At 28.0% G+C, this 18,149-nt stretch overlaps 1 protein-coding gene across 2 annotated transcripts in view; it reads right to left on the bottom strand.

Annotated features, from left to right (window-relative positions):
- Window positions 1–18,149, bottom strand: part of LOC126859086 (putative inorganic phosphate cotransporter) — a 53,247-nt gene that overhangs the window by 25,681 nt on the left and 9,417 nt on the right. The window contains exon 1 of one of the 2 annotated variants that reach the window (XM_050610028.1): window positions 13,402–13,631. The exons of the other annotated variant lie outside the window; for it this stretch is intronic. Within the exon in view, the coding sequence (XP_050465985.1) occupies window positions 13,402–13,483 (82 nt within the window). The 5' untranslated portion in view covers window positions 13,484–13,631. Of the gene's footprint in view, window positions 1–13,401; window positions 13,632–18,149 lie in introns of those variants that run through there. 2 annotated transcript variants of the gene reach the window in all.

Raw genomic sequence — 18,149 nt, 5'->3', positions numbered from 1 at the left:
TATGTAAAAAATTATGTAAAAAATTGTGTTTTATTTTCTTTATTTTCTAAGTTTAAAATTATACGTATTTAATCTAAAATAAAATGTTAACAAAATTTCAATTTGCGATAATTGAAATATTTAATATAAGATAGAAAAAATTTATATTTAATGCAAGTAATGTGTAATTGAATAAAATATTAATCTATGACATCATTTTTATTTGCAAAGATACAAACGTATTATATACGTCAATTTAGAATTGCATCTATTGATTTACAAATGTCTCAAGCATTAAAAAAATTGATTAAATAGTAAAACCGCGCGAAAATAATTCATTAGTTTTATATCGCGTTACCGAGTCTTATCGAGTCTTTTTATAATGCTACCTTTTATCAGCGTGTAATTATCTTTATGATCCACCGAGAAACGTTTACATTCTCGAGCGAGCAATTGCATTTCCGGCCTATTCAAGGACCGCGGATCGCGCAGTTTTGTGCACATACGTCTCTTTAAAAGAGCGAGCATCATCAATTTTCCGACAAAGACATTTCCAATCGCGATAACTTCGGCGAAGATCAGCTGTTTGGGAAACGTCGCCGAATATTTTACAACGGTTTGTTACGATTTTTAAACGATTGCACAAAGCGTAATATCGAATGATCTTGAAGCGTGCATTTGATTGTGCAATTGATGACTCGTTCGTGACGTAGCACATTTTCTTTCGTTCGTAAATCGCATACGCGTATCGTTCAATTTCACGTGGCGTGAATCACAATTTCGCAAATACAATATATGAGCACTTATCGCGATGACTAATAAACTTGATTAACGCAAAATGAGCGCGTAACACGATTCAATAATGGAGAAAAATAATATACAAAATTTACAAAAAAAAAAAATTACCCATCTCGGACTGATTCGAATTTTATCTTGATAGTTTTCAAATTTAAATTGTATATTGACGTAGTGTATATAATTAAATTATCGTAAATATCATATGTTGCGAATGGTCTATCTAATTTTCTGACATTTTACTTAAAATAATAAAATTAATCAAATATATATATATATAATTAAATTATTATCGTATTTAAGTATTTTAACAGATGTTGATCCATCTGCATAGATATTATCTTTATGACGAGTCAATATTATCACTGATTGTGACACATTGTTCGATATAGATAATTATATATATGTTTGGTTTCATTACAGAAATTAAAATTTATATAATAAAAAAAGTTAACACTCTGAACGTAGGTAACATAGATACTCTGCTTATTTCCAGATTAAAGTTTGTGTCGATAAAAAAGATAGACTATCTACAGATAAACACTTTTCCAACTAAATTACTTATCATACAAGTTAACTTGTCTTCTGCAGTAAAGTAGATACCTGCAATAAAAGTTTCTCTGAAGATAAATTTGTGATTGACAAAAAGAAAATATAAAATGCTCTTATCTCATATAAAAATTATATATTAAGTTTGCATAAATAAATGTGTATAAAAATTACCAGATATAAATTGCATATGTCTTTAAAAAATAATTATTAAATAATTTTTATTTAATAATTAGTCTTTGCAGATATTGTTTTTTCATAATAAAATGATCGTTATAAAATATAATATAAAAGCATTATTTTATTTCTTTTTTAGCTTAATTATCTTTTAACGTTTTAATATATTTCTGACATCAATACTTTCAATTTTGAATATAAAGTAATATTTAATATTTAAAGATTATTAATTTAAGTTTTTTTGTGGGATAATTTTAATTTAATATTTAATATATAAATCTGTTCACAGAAAGAACATAATATTTCCTGTCTCAGGAAGAGTAGAAAATGCAGAAGTAGGATGTCGACGATTTTCTGATTGCCCGCTCTTACGCGAATGTGTGACACGTGGACGGTTATAAACGCGGTCTTTACATCATTTAAACCCGGACGAGTCTAACACCATACTCGGCCTCAAGTTTCGTGCCATCAACAGGAAACGCGAAAGCCCTCAAACTCATTATCCATTATAGTTAAGTGGAAAATAACTCTAATCATTCCACGAGGAAATACAAAGTGCAGCAGGAAATCCAAGTGCATGCGAAATCCCTTCGTTTTATATTTAAAGTTCTCTTCATTTCTTAAGGGAAAACATTGAAAACTATGGCACCAAAATATTTTAAGTGTTTTGTTTAAATATATTAAAAAAATTTATATTTTTAAGAAGCGTGAAAATTACTTTCATGGTAATAAAAAATATTTTAATATTTTTTGATAATTCTATTTTATACAGAGATTATTCTAAAAATTATGGTAACTATTTTAATAAAAAAAAAATTGATATATTTTTAAAAATATGATTATTCGTTATTTTCTAAGAAAAAAGCAACAATACAAAAAGAATGAAAGGGATATATATTTTGCTGTTATAAATTTTTAATAATTCCATTAAAATATTTTTAATCAATAAACATAAAATTATAATTCGTTTACATTTTATGCGTTTCATATAGCCAAAGATTTCAATGCATTAACTATGCAAACAATCCGTGTCAAGGTATGGTATCGATAATTTGTCACACTATATCCGTAATTTTTGCGCGAGGTCATATTCGAGGGCGCAACTCGAGTTTCCAGAATTCGTCCTCGCCTTCAGAATACAAAACGGTTTGTTAGCTATTAATCGGATGCCAAGAATTTTTAGAGTACGTAAGATAAATAAAAATATATATTTTTCAAATATGATTTCTCGATTATCTCAATTTATTGTTTAGCGTCTATTTTATTAATAACGCAAAATATTTATCGTGATCCCATCATCATTTACTCTTTTATTACATTAAAACAATAAGAAAAAAGAGAACTGATTGCAATCAATTATTTATTTCAATTCGGGAATAATATATATTTAATTATGGCCATATAAATTTCCATTAATTTTTTTAAATTTACTTCTGTTTTGTGAAATAGTGAAACTTTAGTTAATAAAATAAGAACTTATTTCGTCAGAAAATAACTCGCGCTTTCCTTTGCTATAAGTCTTAAGAATCTATTTCAAATAATTCCATCATAAAAAAAGACGCAATGTTCGAAGTTATAAAATATATCACGAAATGCGAATTAGCATTAGATTTCGATAGGCACTTTCTATTTCCTTTTTCGGCAACTTTAATGGTATTAAAGACTATTTGCACGATTGTAATCAGTTTCAAATATTTTTTCCGGACCAATTCGCGTTCGTAAAAATAATTCGACGCATGTGCGTCCCCTTTATTAACATGCTTTTTTTATGCAAATTCGATTTATTGACGCAGTATTGAAATCCTTAATGATTATCGAGGTTGATGGGCGATGATAAATCGGGTATTGTCATCAATCAAGATACGCATTTACATAAATGAAATAATAAAAGTGATATCAAGTAAAACACGTGAGGCTGTAACTTATCAATGTTAAAATTTTTATAAATTAAAATGATGTATATCGAGTTCTTGATTTATTCCTCAATTTATTCCTCAAAGCAAAAAAATTTAAATCTCATGTCAGATAAAGATAAAAAAATCATGAGTGGGCGGACATTAAATTTTATGCATCAATTTCTTCTTGCAAGAACTCGGCTTTTCGTTTAGCTGATGACGTAAACTCGCCATATAATCTCGGGGAATTACCGTGGAATTTGTTTGGTTAAATCATTTTATTGTTTTATAAACCGTCATTATTACAATTTGACACACGTTAAGACATGTGTACGTTGGATAGTAACATTATGATATGAACTTTATCAAATTTTTTATAATGTTTTCAAAAAGATTTCTTCATTCCGTTGAAAATCGTGACGTTGCTGGTTCATTGAACATGTCGCAACACATTGCAAATCTGCCACTTCTCGATAAAGTATCGCTTTAATATCGCAATGCGGTGATAAATCCTCGTTCAATAAGAATTATAATCTTGTCTCTTTCAAAGAGATTAAATCGTCGTATGATTTCTTGTCCGTAATTATAAAACGATATAATTTTAAAAATAATTTCATAAATATTGATTATTAACGATATTTGGTATGATTGATAATAATAATATTTATTTTTGTAAATACAAGATATTTATTTAATCGCCAGAAAATCACTTCTAAAAAAATTGAATTAATTCAATCAAGCAACTTTTACATTAATGGAATGTTGTACTCAATAAAATGAAATTTATATTTTTTTCATTTGATCTCTAGCTTTTTTTTGCAAACAGGATGGTTGTGCCAAGTTATTTTTCTGATATTATCATAGTCTGATATTATCATATCAAAATATCATATACAAAAATCATTTATATATTTGCTGATATTATATAATAATATAATAATAACAAATAAATAATTTGTGACACAGACAGAATAGACCACGTGTATAGATTTTAATGAGAATCATCTAGAAAAATATATTTGAGGATTTTACAGCGATTTTAAATTATCTTGTATGCAGTATAATTTATTTTTAACTTATAGATAATTTAATTTATAAACAGAAAAAAAATTATACAACTCAATAAATGTCAATCAAATTACGATTAATCGCCATGCGATACATCTTGAATGCAATGTAAAATATCAATGGAAAAACACAATATGCAGAATCTATTAATAATTGTATGCGCTGCGCCAAAGTTGAAGAAAAAAATTATCTTAGGCATCGCATTAATATGCATTATTGAGAAAAAAATTACTAATTGCGCTCGTTAATCACGTATAATAATATTCAGCATCTTAAGCGATAAGATTATACACAGATCATTCTTTATAGTGTAAATATGATATAGCAATTTGATTGCAACGCCCAGAATATTTGCACATTGCGAGAATTAATTTACATTAATTGCATAAAAGAGAGATAAAATATTGATCATTCATTGTCGAACGTTTTATAACCGCAAGAATATTTTGAATTAAAAGTAAGAGAGAAATTTTTTTTATTTCTTACGTAAAAGAAATAATTTATATTAATCGATTCTTCTAATGATTTTATATTAATAAAAAAAAACTCATTGCGTAGAATATTTTTTTTTATAATCCTTTATAATATTTATAATCCTACGTATTAAAAAAGAAATTATATCGCTGGAATTACATTGTGTGATTTTCGCTTAGTTAACACTCAAGTATTTAACGTCATCTGTTCATATCATATAATATGATAAAAGTCTTCGGAATTGTAGTTTTTTGTGGTTTTTTGCAAGAATCCGCGCAAACATCCTGCGACTCGACGCTTTGCGGCGAGACGAAACTCGCTTGATATAATGAGAAACTTTGAAATAAAAACAAAATTCCATTAATAAAACTGATGTTTCTTTCTTACGCCGCAATGTCAGATTTACTGACAAAGCCACAACGTGACATACATTATTAACAATGACGCAAGGTGTAACCTATCCTTCCAGCAACTTGTACAAGGTCCAAATTCTCCAACGAAAATTAGAGATCCTCTTTTGTAATTCTATCTAGTCTATCTAATTCCGTCTTTATAACATAATGTTGCAGTTAATTTACAATTAGTGCAAACAAAAAATTTGAAAAAGAAATTTCAATTGCGTGACGTGTCCGACTAACTTTTGGCACACACTTTTGCATTATTCATACGCATATATAATCTGTCAAGAATGGAAAAAAAAGTTAAGTTTGACTTGTTAAGTTTTTACATTGAGTATTTTACCGAAATGTAATGTAAATTTCAAAAGGAAAATTTCTGACATAAATTTCTAAATCTTGAAACCTTTTTGTTTAATAAGAATAATTACGATTTGTAAACAAATGAAAATAAACTGATTTTTTGCTAATCAAATCCTAACGATTAAAATAAATAATTATAAATTTTATCTCTAATTCAATTTTATTTGCAATTTACTTTAAAAGAATTTTAATGTCTTAATACATCATAAAAAAACAATTTTTGATATATAAAATAACCGTTTATTTTCTGCATATATATAAGCCATAACAATAAAATATTATATACTATATATTAATCTTTGTGCTATAAAAAAAAAAAAATTTTCAAGCATATTCAACATTCGTTAAAAAAAAACTTTTGCTATATGTTTGCGCAATAATAACTTTTCCAGATGTTTAAGTTTAGCAAGGAATATAAAACAAAAGTTAAATATAGTATAACGATCCTTGTCAGCGTTGAAAAATTGCAATAATTACATACAATTTCACACTATAATTTGTATAATCAAGTCACCGGTGATATTACGTCGTAGAACTACTTCGCATCGTGCTATTATAGTATTTTCTGAGTGCGCAAAAAAGAATAGAGTAATTGGCCCAACGTTAAAGTTATCACTGGGACCGGTCTCGTACCGGTTGCTCACGCTCGCGCCATTAATTGTAATTAATTATGTAAACTGTACTACTCGTGTCGCGTAGATCAATGAAATTGTACCAGTGTGCAATAATTATATGTTGTAATGTTATAAGTTCGTTACAAGCATAATTAACGAGGAAGCGAATATGCTATCGATACTTTCTCTATTATTAGAATTTGATACTAGAGCACCGCTACTCAAATGTCGAATAAGCTTAATCGTCGCGTTGAAATTGCCGGAGTTAAAAATAGTTATAATTTTGCTCGATTATAAATTTTCCTCGAGCTTTATTATTAATTGGGAACTAATTTAAATAATATGATATATGTATGTATACATAATTTATTTTCTTCATAATAAATATTTCATATTCGAAAAACCTCTTTTATATTTTAATTTCTCAAAAATTAACTAACGCGTGTCTGTAGCGCAATATTTTTAAAAATAGCCATCGATTAAAATTATTATATATGATATATGATTGATTTTCACTGATACATGACAATTGATAATTGAGTCGATCGGTCAAATTATCATTTATGATAAACCATCATTTGTGATAACGAGAAAAAAAAATGTCACATGGAATAACAGACAGAATGACAAAACATTTATTATTTCATTACCGTGATTAATTGAAGTACGTGTAATCGAGTAGTTAGACCAAGATATAATAGAAGTGCATTTGACAATTAAAGATGCATTTCGATATCGATAACAATGACGTAAAAAGCGCTAGTGCTTTGAGAAACTTAATGATAATCTTAATGAAAAACTCATAATCTTTATGAGTAATTCATGAAAAACAATACGACACGATCCTATATTCGCGAATTTGTTGCGTATTTATTTGTGTATTACATACTCACGGATTCTAATTCTTTATGCGTTTCAAAATGATGAAACGAGTTTCGATTTTATTAATAAAACTTGTTCTCATTTTAATCATCCCATTAATTTATAAATATACGTCAGCATAGAAATTTATGCATCGATCCATCATTTATGATATAACAGATATAGCATAATCAATCTGATGCAAGAGTTGGTTTATTTTCATTTCTTTTGAAAATTTATTCAGCGAAAAATATTATAATGTGTATATATTTAATATATTTTAATATAATAAAATTGCGAAAATAATTACGATTATATGTGATTTTTTAGTAAAAATATTTTTAAGTATATTCTTAGTAAAGTAATTTGGCTCTTTTTCCTTTGTAATAAATTTTAATTAAAAAATTATCTTTCCTTCGAATTTACAGAATCGTAGTTTACTAATCAATATAACAAAAAAATTAATAATTTATCAGAAAATCGCAATCGAAACCGACGTGATTAGGCATGCGATTACAGAAGCACGAGATCTGCTTACATGCTCGATTTTAAATCGCTTATGTAAGTAAAACTGATGAGCACGATAATAAAGAGATAGATAAGACTTCTGTAATGAGATCCTATCTAAATATCATTTCGATACAAGAAATGTTGATTACAAGTAATGCTGCTAATACGCGCGATAACATTTATTTTAACGAAATGAAAAATACATTTATCACTTTCATTAGAAATTACAGTTAAGATATTTTTTTCCATGTATTTGAGAGAAACAACTCGCAGACATAAAATAAATTCTTCAACGTGAGCTGATAAAAAAAGAAAACGTTTCTTAATTAAATATAATAATACGAAATAAGACAAAAAGAGATATTAATATGTTTTAACTATTTTAAAGCATATATATTAATTATTGCATAAAGTTATTAATCGTTACAAACACATTCTTTACAAATTTATTACATTTCTAAGAAAATATAAAATTCTTTTCTAGAAAATTTAAATTATACTTTTAAAGAACTTCCAAGCGAGATTATTGTTGAAAAATAGGGTTATGAGAAAGAGAGATTTCATCGAAAACGAAGCTATGCTGAATTAGATAAATTTTTATATTTTGAATGTATAAAAAAAAAAACAGTCCAAAAAGTAAACGATTTTTAACCACGAATATAAACAATAACAAGAATTGAAATTGAATTTTTTAAATGATTTAACTGCGATAAATAGACATCTTTATTTATGGAAAGAGATATCATTGACAAGCATATGTGAGCATACATATTGTGAGCATACATTAACATTCCTATTTATTCTCAAGGTTAAGAACATAAAAAAAGACGTCAAGTCAACGACAAGAAATTGCTGCGAGATGTTTACGAGATATTTAGAATTTGTAAACGACAGAAGACAAACAATTTATACATGTGTATGTTATACGATACAATAAAAATAATATAATGTTAAATAATGAGATTAATTTATAACGATTTGGCATAATTTCGTAAAAATTTTATAAAAATGTATACAAAATATTTTATAAAAATATGTACAAAGCTCCATAATGGATTATATAATAATAATAATTATTATTATTATATATTATTATATTATTATTATTATAATTTTTATACTACGATGCTACATTCTACGATAATTTTTAAACTATGCTTTTTTATTTAGCAATTAAAATTTCATATTTTTGACTGTAATTTACATCGTAGGATGCATTAATTCAAATTAATTTTAAGATTTGGTTTTTTTATTTCCAGCTTCATTTCAAGTGTTGTTTGCAAAATTTATCTTAACAATTAAATCTTGATTATCTTAAGAATTAAAGGAAACAAAATAACGCGACGTAAGCATTACGTAATCATATATGCAATAACGGATAGCTAAGTGGAGAATATTTGGAATGCAACATCTTGTAACCACTCGGCGGATATAACAAAAGAGATTTGATGTGTAATCTATGTTGTTTTTTCTAAGCTACAGATGCACATTAAAGAGCTTAATAGCAGACGTGAAAATATATGGTGACTGGTGATGAATTCGAGACCTCCGCTTGTTTCATGTGGCATGCGTGCAATATGTTACAACAATGATTCATTCAGAGAAGTCATTGCACATATGCATATGACAGAATCTTTCAAAAACATCTCAAATATTTGTTGCACCTGTCATGCCTTGTGTCATGCCAAAAGAATTGCAATTTTTATATATTTTTATATAGCTGTCATTTGTGAGATATGTTCAATGTAATTAAAAAGCGGAAATTGAATTCTAGGTAAATATTTAAAGGAATGATATTTTTATATCAAAATGTTTCACATATATTTGCACAAGTATTGTTTATTAAATCAATGCTTCAAGTCTTAACGTCTCTTTTACTAAAAAAAAAAAATGCTAAATTAATTTTTTTTATAATTCAAAATATTATTTTTGTAGTAATTGATGTTTGCCTTTTATTTTTTTCAATTGCTCGATTTCAATAAAAATTATAAAGATGTGAATTATCAGCAAATATTATTTTCAAGATTATACATCTTCATCATTATTTTCGAATAAGCAAATTTTTGTACCTGTTATCTAGAATATCAAGGGTTAGATTAGCTTCGAGCGTAAATCAGCGTGTTAAATCGCGCTTGGATAATTAATTTCAAGAACGTTGCTTTTCAATACACACGGATGTTCAATCTGTTCGATATTAAAAAATTCATTCAAAAGATACGAAATTAACTTGATTTGTAACGCTTGTCGCGTTTTTTAACCGCTTTCCAATCCAGACAACTGTTCCACTTATTTTCATTGAAGAGCAATCTTCGTGAACGTGGCTATTCTCGATAACGCCGATTAACGCTCCATTTTTTCTTTACTAGAGTAGGTTCACGCAGGAATAAAAACAAAGGAAGCGTTAATAAACCGATTCAAACTTTAAACTAAAAATAAAAAATAAAAAAAAATCAAAGATAAAAGATGTGTATCGTATGAAATCTAATCTGATAATTAATTAATAAAAGATTAAAAATTATTTTTTCTTAAATTAATATCATCGTAAATCTTCAACAATAACAAATTTCACGTCAAAATGCATATCTTATTACATTGAATCGCGACTGACAGCGATTGTATAAAATAGAAATTCGAAATACTTATTGGATTGAATATTCTCAAGATATTCTTGAATATTTTTTGCTAACCGTTGCAACACGAGGAGAAAGAAAATCGGAAAGCGTCTTAAGACGCAAGTGGGAAAAAAAAAAGAAAAAAAGAAAATTGCAGATTTTAATGTTACGAGAACATCGGCATCACAGTTTAGTGGATCGTGAAAAAGAAATAAAAAATTAAAGTTTATACGAACTTTGTTGCAAGTACATGAATCTCGCCACTCCATCTTATGTCGTGATTATTAACATTATCCGTTTTTCAATTACGGTTTCTAACCGTCACGCTATTCTTCACCGTTCGTTATGGTTACCACTTCCCCATTTTTCTCATTGGAAATGTAATATAAACCCACGAAGCTGCACTAATCAGGAACATATTTTGCAAAAATACGTATCGTTTTTTTATGCCAGTAAAAAAAATCTCATTAAGTAAAATTAAACACTTTTACAAATGGAAATTTTGATTGTGAATAAGAACGACTTTCACATAATTATCAATAAAGTAGGTCTCAATCTAAATTCCAAGAAATTGCCGAGAGTTGTAAAAAATTAATTAATGATTGTATATAAACTTCAATAAAAACATAATAATAAATTTCGTTATTTTACAAACAAAAGCTTTTTTTACAAAATAAAAAATAGAAATAATATCCGGAATTGAAGTAAGTGTTAATAAAATCTCCGCGATAAGAAAATAATTTATATTTATTATCTCGCGCAATGTTCGACTTGTATTCATTGTTATCTTCGTCTAAGCTCGTTGTTGCATTGCCTGCACACTCGTGATTTTATTGTTAAGTCCGCGATATACGTCTCGCGAGAGGAATATGAAAAAATTAGAGTTGCGAGAAAAAAGAAGGGGTTATATTTTCACTGAAAGCCGCAGAGACAACGCGAGATTCGAGAGCTACGTAATGAAAGCGAGTTAATTGGAAACCCTGGTAATTATCTTACGTAAAAGAGCCGGTGAGCGTTTTAACTGTCATTATCCAGGCAATCCCATCAGCTTCAAAGAATGCCGTCACGTGATCCCATCATTTCCGGATCGGCACAGTTACGCGCGAATGCATCGAACGAAGTGATTCGCATCGATCGACTTATGTAATAAACGTCGGCACCGTGTTATAATAAGCGCAAACCGGATTGTATCGTAAGTTTTGTTTGTTTTACAAATGTGACATGCAAAGTCTTACGCGATATCGTTCGCAATTAATTGCAAACTCTGATTATTATCTCGTAAGATCTGCAAAAAAAATATGCTCGCATTCTTTTAATTTTTATGGTGAAATCCAGATATAGAAGTATATAAGATATGTAAAAGTATGCAGGCTATGTGCACTCTTCCTTTCATAGTTTCAAGTCCAACGAAATTAATAACTCTTATTTAAAGAGAAAATTTAGATAACGCTGCCATCGTTATTTCATGAAACTACATTGAGTAATCAACATTTATCTTGAAAAAAAAATTCTGAAAAAATAAAACGTTATATTTAAACACGAGACATAAATCTTAGTTATCTAATCAATCCTCTTGCTCAGAAAATTTAGATTATCGTATACACATTATTTCATGCACCTATTAAATATAAGTAACGTTAAATAATTTGACTTGGTTATAACTTGAAATAAAGATAAAACAAATAAAGGCCAATTAAGTAAATGGACTTAAATAGACAATAAACTTTGGTTATACTCCAGAAACTATGTAGGGTATTTCTTTAATTCTAAGAATATATTTAATCATATGTGACGTCATTGCATTAAATGAGAATTTAATAGCAATTTAATATTTGTATGATACGCATTATAAAATGATACTATTAGCTGCAATCGATAATCAGCATCTAATTGTGTGAAAATATCGCGGCAAACGGACATTTAATTGAAGCAATCACTTGTACGCGATTTTACATAATTCACGACCGGTCATACTAAAAAAAAGTAACGAAATTTACGAATTCAATAAAGTTACTCGCTAATTATTTATTCCAACATTCTTTTTAACATTGACCTTCATTCAAAGGCGAGAGTAACACCTGTATAGCAGCCTACGTCTAACAGATTGTGACAGATTAAATAGAAATTATATTTCTTGTATTAAAAATTATTTAGTGTATCTAGATTTAAATATCTAGAATTATCTGGATTAAATACATAATTTTACTTTACATATTTTCACACATATACTTCTCATAAGTTTTATATATATTTTATTTATTTATAAAAAATCACTCTTTCTCAAAACAATTAAATAGCGAGAGTAAATGAATAGAACTAAATACACATCGATCTAACGTATGAGTTAATGTGTTAATGTGTGAGCTCAAAATACAATAATAATATATCGAATCAAATATCGACTACTATTGATGATCTGTTTAATTGGTCTGTGATGTCCAATCTTCTCGAACTGTCAATATGTATATTTTTGTTTTCTCTAATCTTTTTACATATTAATTTAAAGAAAATTTAAAAATATCTTTTTTTTTTTTATAAATCTCGAGCAATGTTATTCGAAAATAATTGTACTTTAAGGCAGGAAACTAGAGTCATTAAGATCATATTTTTACAAACTCGTATCTAAAAAAAAAAAATGGAATCTTGTCATTTTATGTTAACTCAATTTGTACTCTACATAGAATTTCATGCGATACATCGAAAGTCAAATTACACTTTGTACCGCTAATCGTATAGTGTTTATATTTCTTTTGTTTAGCAAATTCCGAAACGCAAAAACTATTTACTATAAAGATTGATCGACAGTCTTAGAAAGATTGAATTATACGCAATAATACACATTACGTACACACACAAAAATCCACTCATGTTTATTTATAACAATCAGAACGTAATAAATATTAGTGTACAATGTACGTACTTCATGCCTTTTTAAAGAGTTAAAGACTAAAATTAATTCATTTTTTGTTTGCTCATATCCTCCCATTTTTTTTTGTCTACCCGATAGCGAATTCGATCTACCTGGAAAATTACATATTTGAAATTCAGCCGCGCCCTCGAGCAAAGTTAATTCGCGATCACATAAAGAAAGAAACGCTTGTTTACCTACCTTTTGGAGGCTCTACATCGAAGACCTCGGGTCTCTTAATCTCCGATTTCTTTCGATCCAGGGTCATGCCGTTCTCGACCATGTTGTTTTATTATCGTTCACGTAAATCGCGATCGCTCGGCAAGAAGGATCCTTCGGTCGTCTCGAAGGATCTCCGAGATGAAGCGGCTCGTCCGGAAAATCGCCGTCGAGGTCTCGTATCGCGTGCAGCACACGACGTGACGGTCACTCTGACACTGTTACAAACACGGTCGTACTCGCAACACTTAGAGGCGAATATACCTCGCGTACATCGGCCAATTAGATCACGACGCGAGAGCCCCACCGGCGCGGCATCCACTCCTTTCTCACGCAACGCGTTTTTCCCGAATCTCACGTGTCTATATCTGCTTGTCTAAATCGTATCTGTCTACGTGGTTAAGAAAAAAAAAAGAAAAAATGCGATGAAATTTCTAAAAAAAAAAAAAAACACTTAAAAATACAATTTTTTTTTTTCTTTAATTTAAATTTAATTATGTCGATGATATATGACAAAAAAATGCTTTGAAAACTTCAGATTCTAGATCAATATGCGATACAAGATACAGAGACAAATGTACAATGTGTATACAACAAATGTCATATAAGAACTGTAATCATTTATCTGTAGATTTTTGAACGATGCGGAAAAATTGAATTTTTATTGGGAAGAATTTTACATGTGTATTTTATATAATATTTTTAATAAAAAAAAATAATGCCTCTTTCTCTCCTATTTCTATAATCATACTTTGACCATTTATTTTTAAGGAACCTATTTTGATTTCTTATTATTATTATCTGTATTATTATCTATATATGATAAAACTTTTCCTGAAACTTTTCCTAGTCAAAATTTTTTAACTTTCTTATGACACAAATTTTAATTCTAATTTTCAATACATACAAAATATTCCTGATAAATAATTATCAAATTAAAAATCTATTAAAATCCATGTGAAATCAAATGCTAAATTTTATTCATGACTCTTAAGCTCCAATCTCGAAAATTTCTTTATTTGTAATCGTTCATAATTTAAGAATTATCTCTCAACTGTAATCTAACAAAAGAATTTGTGCATTTTCGAGTTAAATTAAGATAAATAACAATATATTATCATGAATTAATAATGCATATACTTTATGCATATTTGATTTAATTTGTAGAAGTCTTCATTTCATAAGAATCGTAATCTCTTGAAGATAGTTCTTAACTTTTAAGATTATAAAATAATAAAAAATTTAATTAATAAATACATAATATAATGAAAGATAATAAATCTCTCTGTGATACGGTTCACAATCTTTAGAATATAAATCGTTTCATTTGTATAAAAGAATAGATAAAAATAAAATATAATTTATTAATAAAATAAATTAATAAAATTATTAATAAAATATATTAATAAAATAAAAAAAATATAATAGTAATTTATTTTATTAATAAATTACTCTTTTTAACTTAAACTCGAATCAACAATATTAAGGCTACATACATACTCGAAAATATTGATAAATCAAAAATATATAATTATTAATAAGTTATAGACCATTAAATATTAATCATTCAAGTCTTTTAAGATACATAGCAGCAAAAAACTATCACAGATATTATATCGTGTTCTTGGATAAAAAGAAAAATAAATAAATGTCATACATGTGTCAGCAATATCGCTCATTATCTGTTCCATTAATTAAACGCTTTAATTGACATTTTCACGAATATAACCTCGAGAACGAGTAGCTTTAATGTCCAAATGAAATCAACATCTCATATCAGCAGGATTATTGGAATAATAACAAAGCGATATAAGAAATTTGATTATATTTAAAATCGGAATACTAAAGATAAGCACATATCGATAGTAAATATAAAATGATCAAGTATACATTTGTCAAAAAATATTCGATTCAAATTAAATAAATATAGTATCTTCTAGAAGCAGAAATATAATCAAGTTGAAACGATCGAGTGCTCGATTGGTTATCGCTGAATTAATTTCGCTGAATAAATATAAAACTTCGCGTCTCTTTAAGATAAGACTAATACGTCTGCCAACACAACAGCGCGCAATACCTCCTGCAAAAATATTTTATGGCTCTTAAAGCCGGTTTGTGTAATGGCATTCCAAGACAGAAATCTCTCGAAAAATTTTTTAAATAATGTGCCCCAAAATAAATAACGTTAATCACGAGCTGACTGAGTGCTTAGTAAATTCTGGATAAATAAAATATGACTACAATATTTACATATTAATAATCTTTTCAAACTTGTACTGTGCACTATGATACTGATGGTGAAATTATAAGTTTATAATTTTTATATATTTTTATATATTTTTTTACTATTGTAATATTCGCAGATAGACTCGCATAATCTAGAAGCGCGTATGATTGCTTAAAATGTCACCTGGATATTTGCATAATCGATTAGTTAAAGCCCGATGTATCTCGCGTTAAGATCTAACAATAATATATTATACGTTATAAAAAAGTTATTCGAACCGAATATTGCGGTCGCTTTCTAATAAAATGTCTTGGATGTCAAATTTATTATTAAAACATGATATTTTATATTATTTTATATTTTCTTTTATTCTTTTTCTCTTTGGTTTTAAAGATTGTAAAGTTTGATTTTATCAGAAAGATGATAATTAACAAGTTACATATACATTGAGACGAAATATGTGTCTATCATATATATGATTACAAAAAAATTTTTTTAAATTTAGAAAAAGTACGCATACTATATAAATGCGCAATCACATAAGTTTGAAAAAAGATTATATATAATATATAAATATTGTATATTTGCTCCAGAGAGCAATTTTACTATCGACATTTCTTATCGTTAAAACTACGTGAGCCACTTTGAGAGAAAAATTAATACATAAGCCGTACGGTAAGACAAAGAACGATTATTCGCAAAGAACAATGAAGAAGTATGCAAGACAAGTCGCGTTCAGATATACTTGAAAAAATAGTGATCGCTTTACTGGTCACGATCGACGTCAGCAAGCTTATACCAGCAGCATCGCAAATATTGCCAAATCTACTTGTAGTGTCAAGGCCGACTGGTCTAAAAATTCGAAAGAGCTCGCAATTATTTGTTCAGAAAAAAAATCTGTTACAATATTCCGTTCTTTTTGTGCAGGTTTTTTCTACGTTTTTTTTTTTTCAAATAAATGACAAGACATTCACAGACGTTAAAAGACAACATGATAATTATTAATTATTGATTGATTGCGAGTAAGATTGATAAACACAACTGAAATTTTGTTGACTTTGATGGTAATGACTTTAAGTTAACTTTAAGTGTAATTAATTCTACATAATTTAATTTAATTAATCGAAAATTAATCATCTTGTTATTGTGTCTATTATATTTAATATATCAAAATAAAAAGCAAAGTCAACATTATTTTGATTTTGTTAATTTCTGTCATGGTACCATTTAACAAATAATCCAAATAACGATTATATTTCGAGAACTTAATCGATTCGGAACACGATATCAAGATGATTATGTCAATAATTATCAAAAATAATTAACAACCCTAATATTATGTATATCAACGGATATCACAGCTCGGTATGGTAGATATAAATTTTTATTTTTTAATAAATTAAAATTTCGAAATAATTTTTACAATTAGTTCTCTTTGTTCATTTTATTCGATTTGAAAAATCAGTGTTGTTGTTAATATTACAGTTTGGCAGTCACACAATTCGAAAGTATTCGAAGATGCAATAAAGAAAATTACCGGAAAAAATAAATCATCGGAACAAATAATATGTTAGTAATCCATTATGCGTTTCTCTGAAGTGCGCAAAACGTGCCAAAGAGTGTCTATGGAAAATCACTGATTTTTAACGTCACCGGTTCCGCGGAAAGTCGATAACTGCGTGCTAAAATTTGCTACATCATCAGAAATTCGCACGGAAAGTCTCGTTTCTACACCGGAATCATAACTCATTCCCGGCACAGAGTACTCGTTCACGATGTAATGACTCTCGCGACGCTCCCGCAGGTTCTTATTCGCGGCGCATCATCGTCATTGAAATGGGAAGGAGGGGGGGTTTCGAGTGACCCACAGACCCCATCATTGCGACCTCGTTCGTGGGTTGACAAACTGGCACGGACCACTGACCGTTCCTGAATAGCAAGTTATACCAATTCCTTTACACTTCCACCAATTCCGGTTCTTAACATTGTCGTAAAATTCAAATGACACAAGCGATGAAAAGATTGAATACTACGTAGTACGTGGCATGCTTCGAGAATCGTAAATCGTGATATGCTTTGCTCTTTGTAATGAATTAATTAATTAAATGCTTTATTTTTTATGTTATGAATCCAAAAATCATTATATTTTTTTATAAAATTTTAGGAGTTACTATTGACACATTTATCAATATTTTATAAAAATATTAGTTTATATAAATATAGAGTATTGTAAACTAAAATTTTTATAAAATATTGTTCACATATAAATACTCTCTTAAATACAAAAATACTCTAAACCGAATAATAATAATCTCTTAATTTAAAAAAATATATATAAAATATAAAACTTCACGAACAGAATATTACAAATGTAAAAATCATATTCTTTGTCGAGTAAACTACTATTTAATTTTGAGTATCTTATATCCCGCGATTCGATTGCTAATTTTAAAGTCTTTGATAAGAGAGTCGTCGAAAAAAATCGCGTTGATATGTTTTCATT

Source organism: Cataglyphis hispanica, chromosome 2, assembly GCF_021464435.1.
Source record: "Cataglyphis hispanica isolate Lineage 1 chromosome 2, ULB_Chis1_1.0, whole genome shotgun sequence".
NCBI lineage: Eukaryota > Metazoa > Arthropoda > Insecta > Hymenoptera > Formicidae > Cataglyphis > Cataglyphis hispanica.
This window is presented reverse-complemented; position numbering and strand designations above follow the sequence as displayed.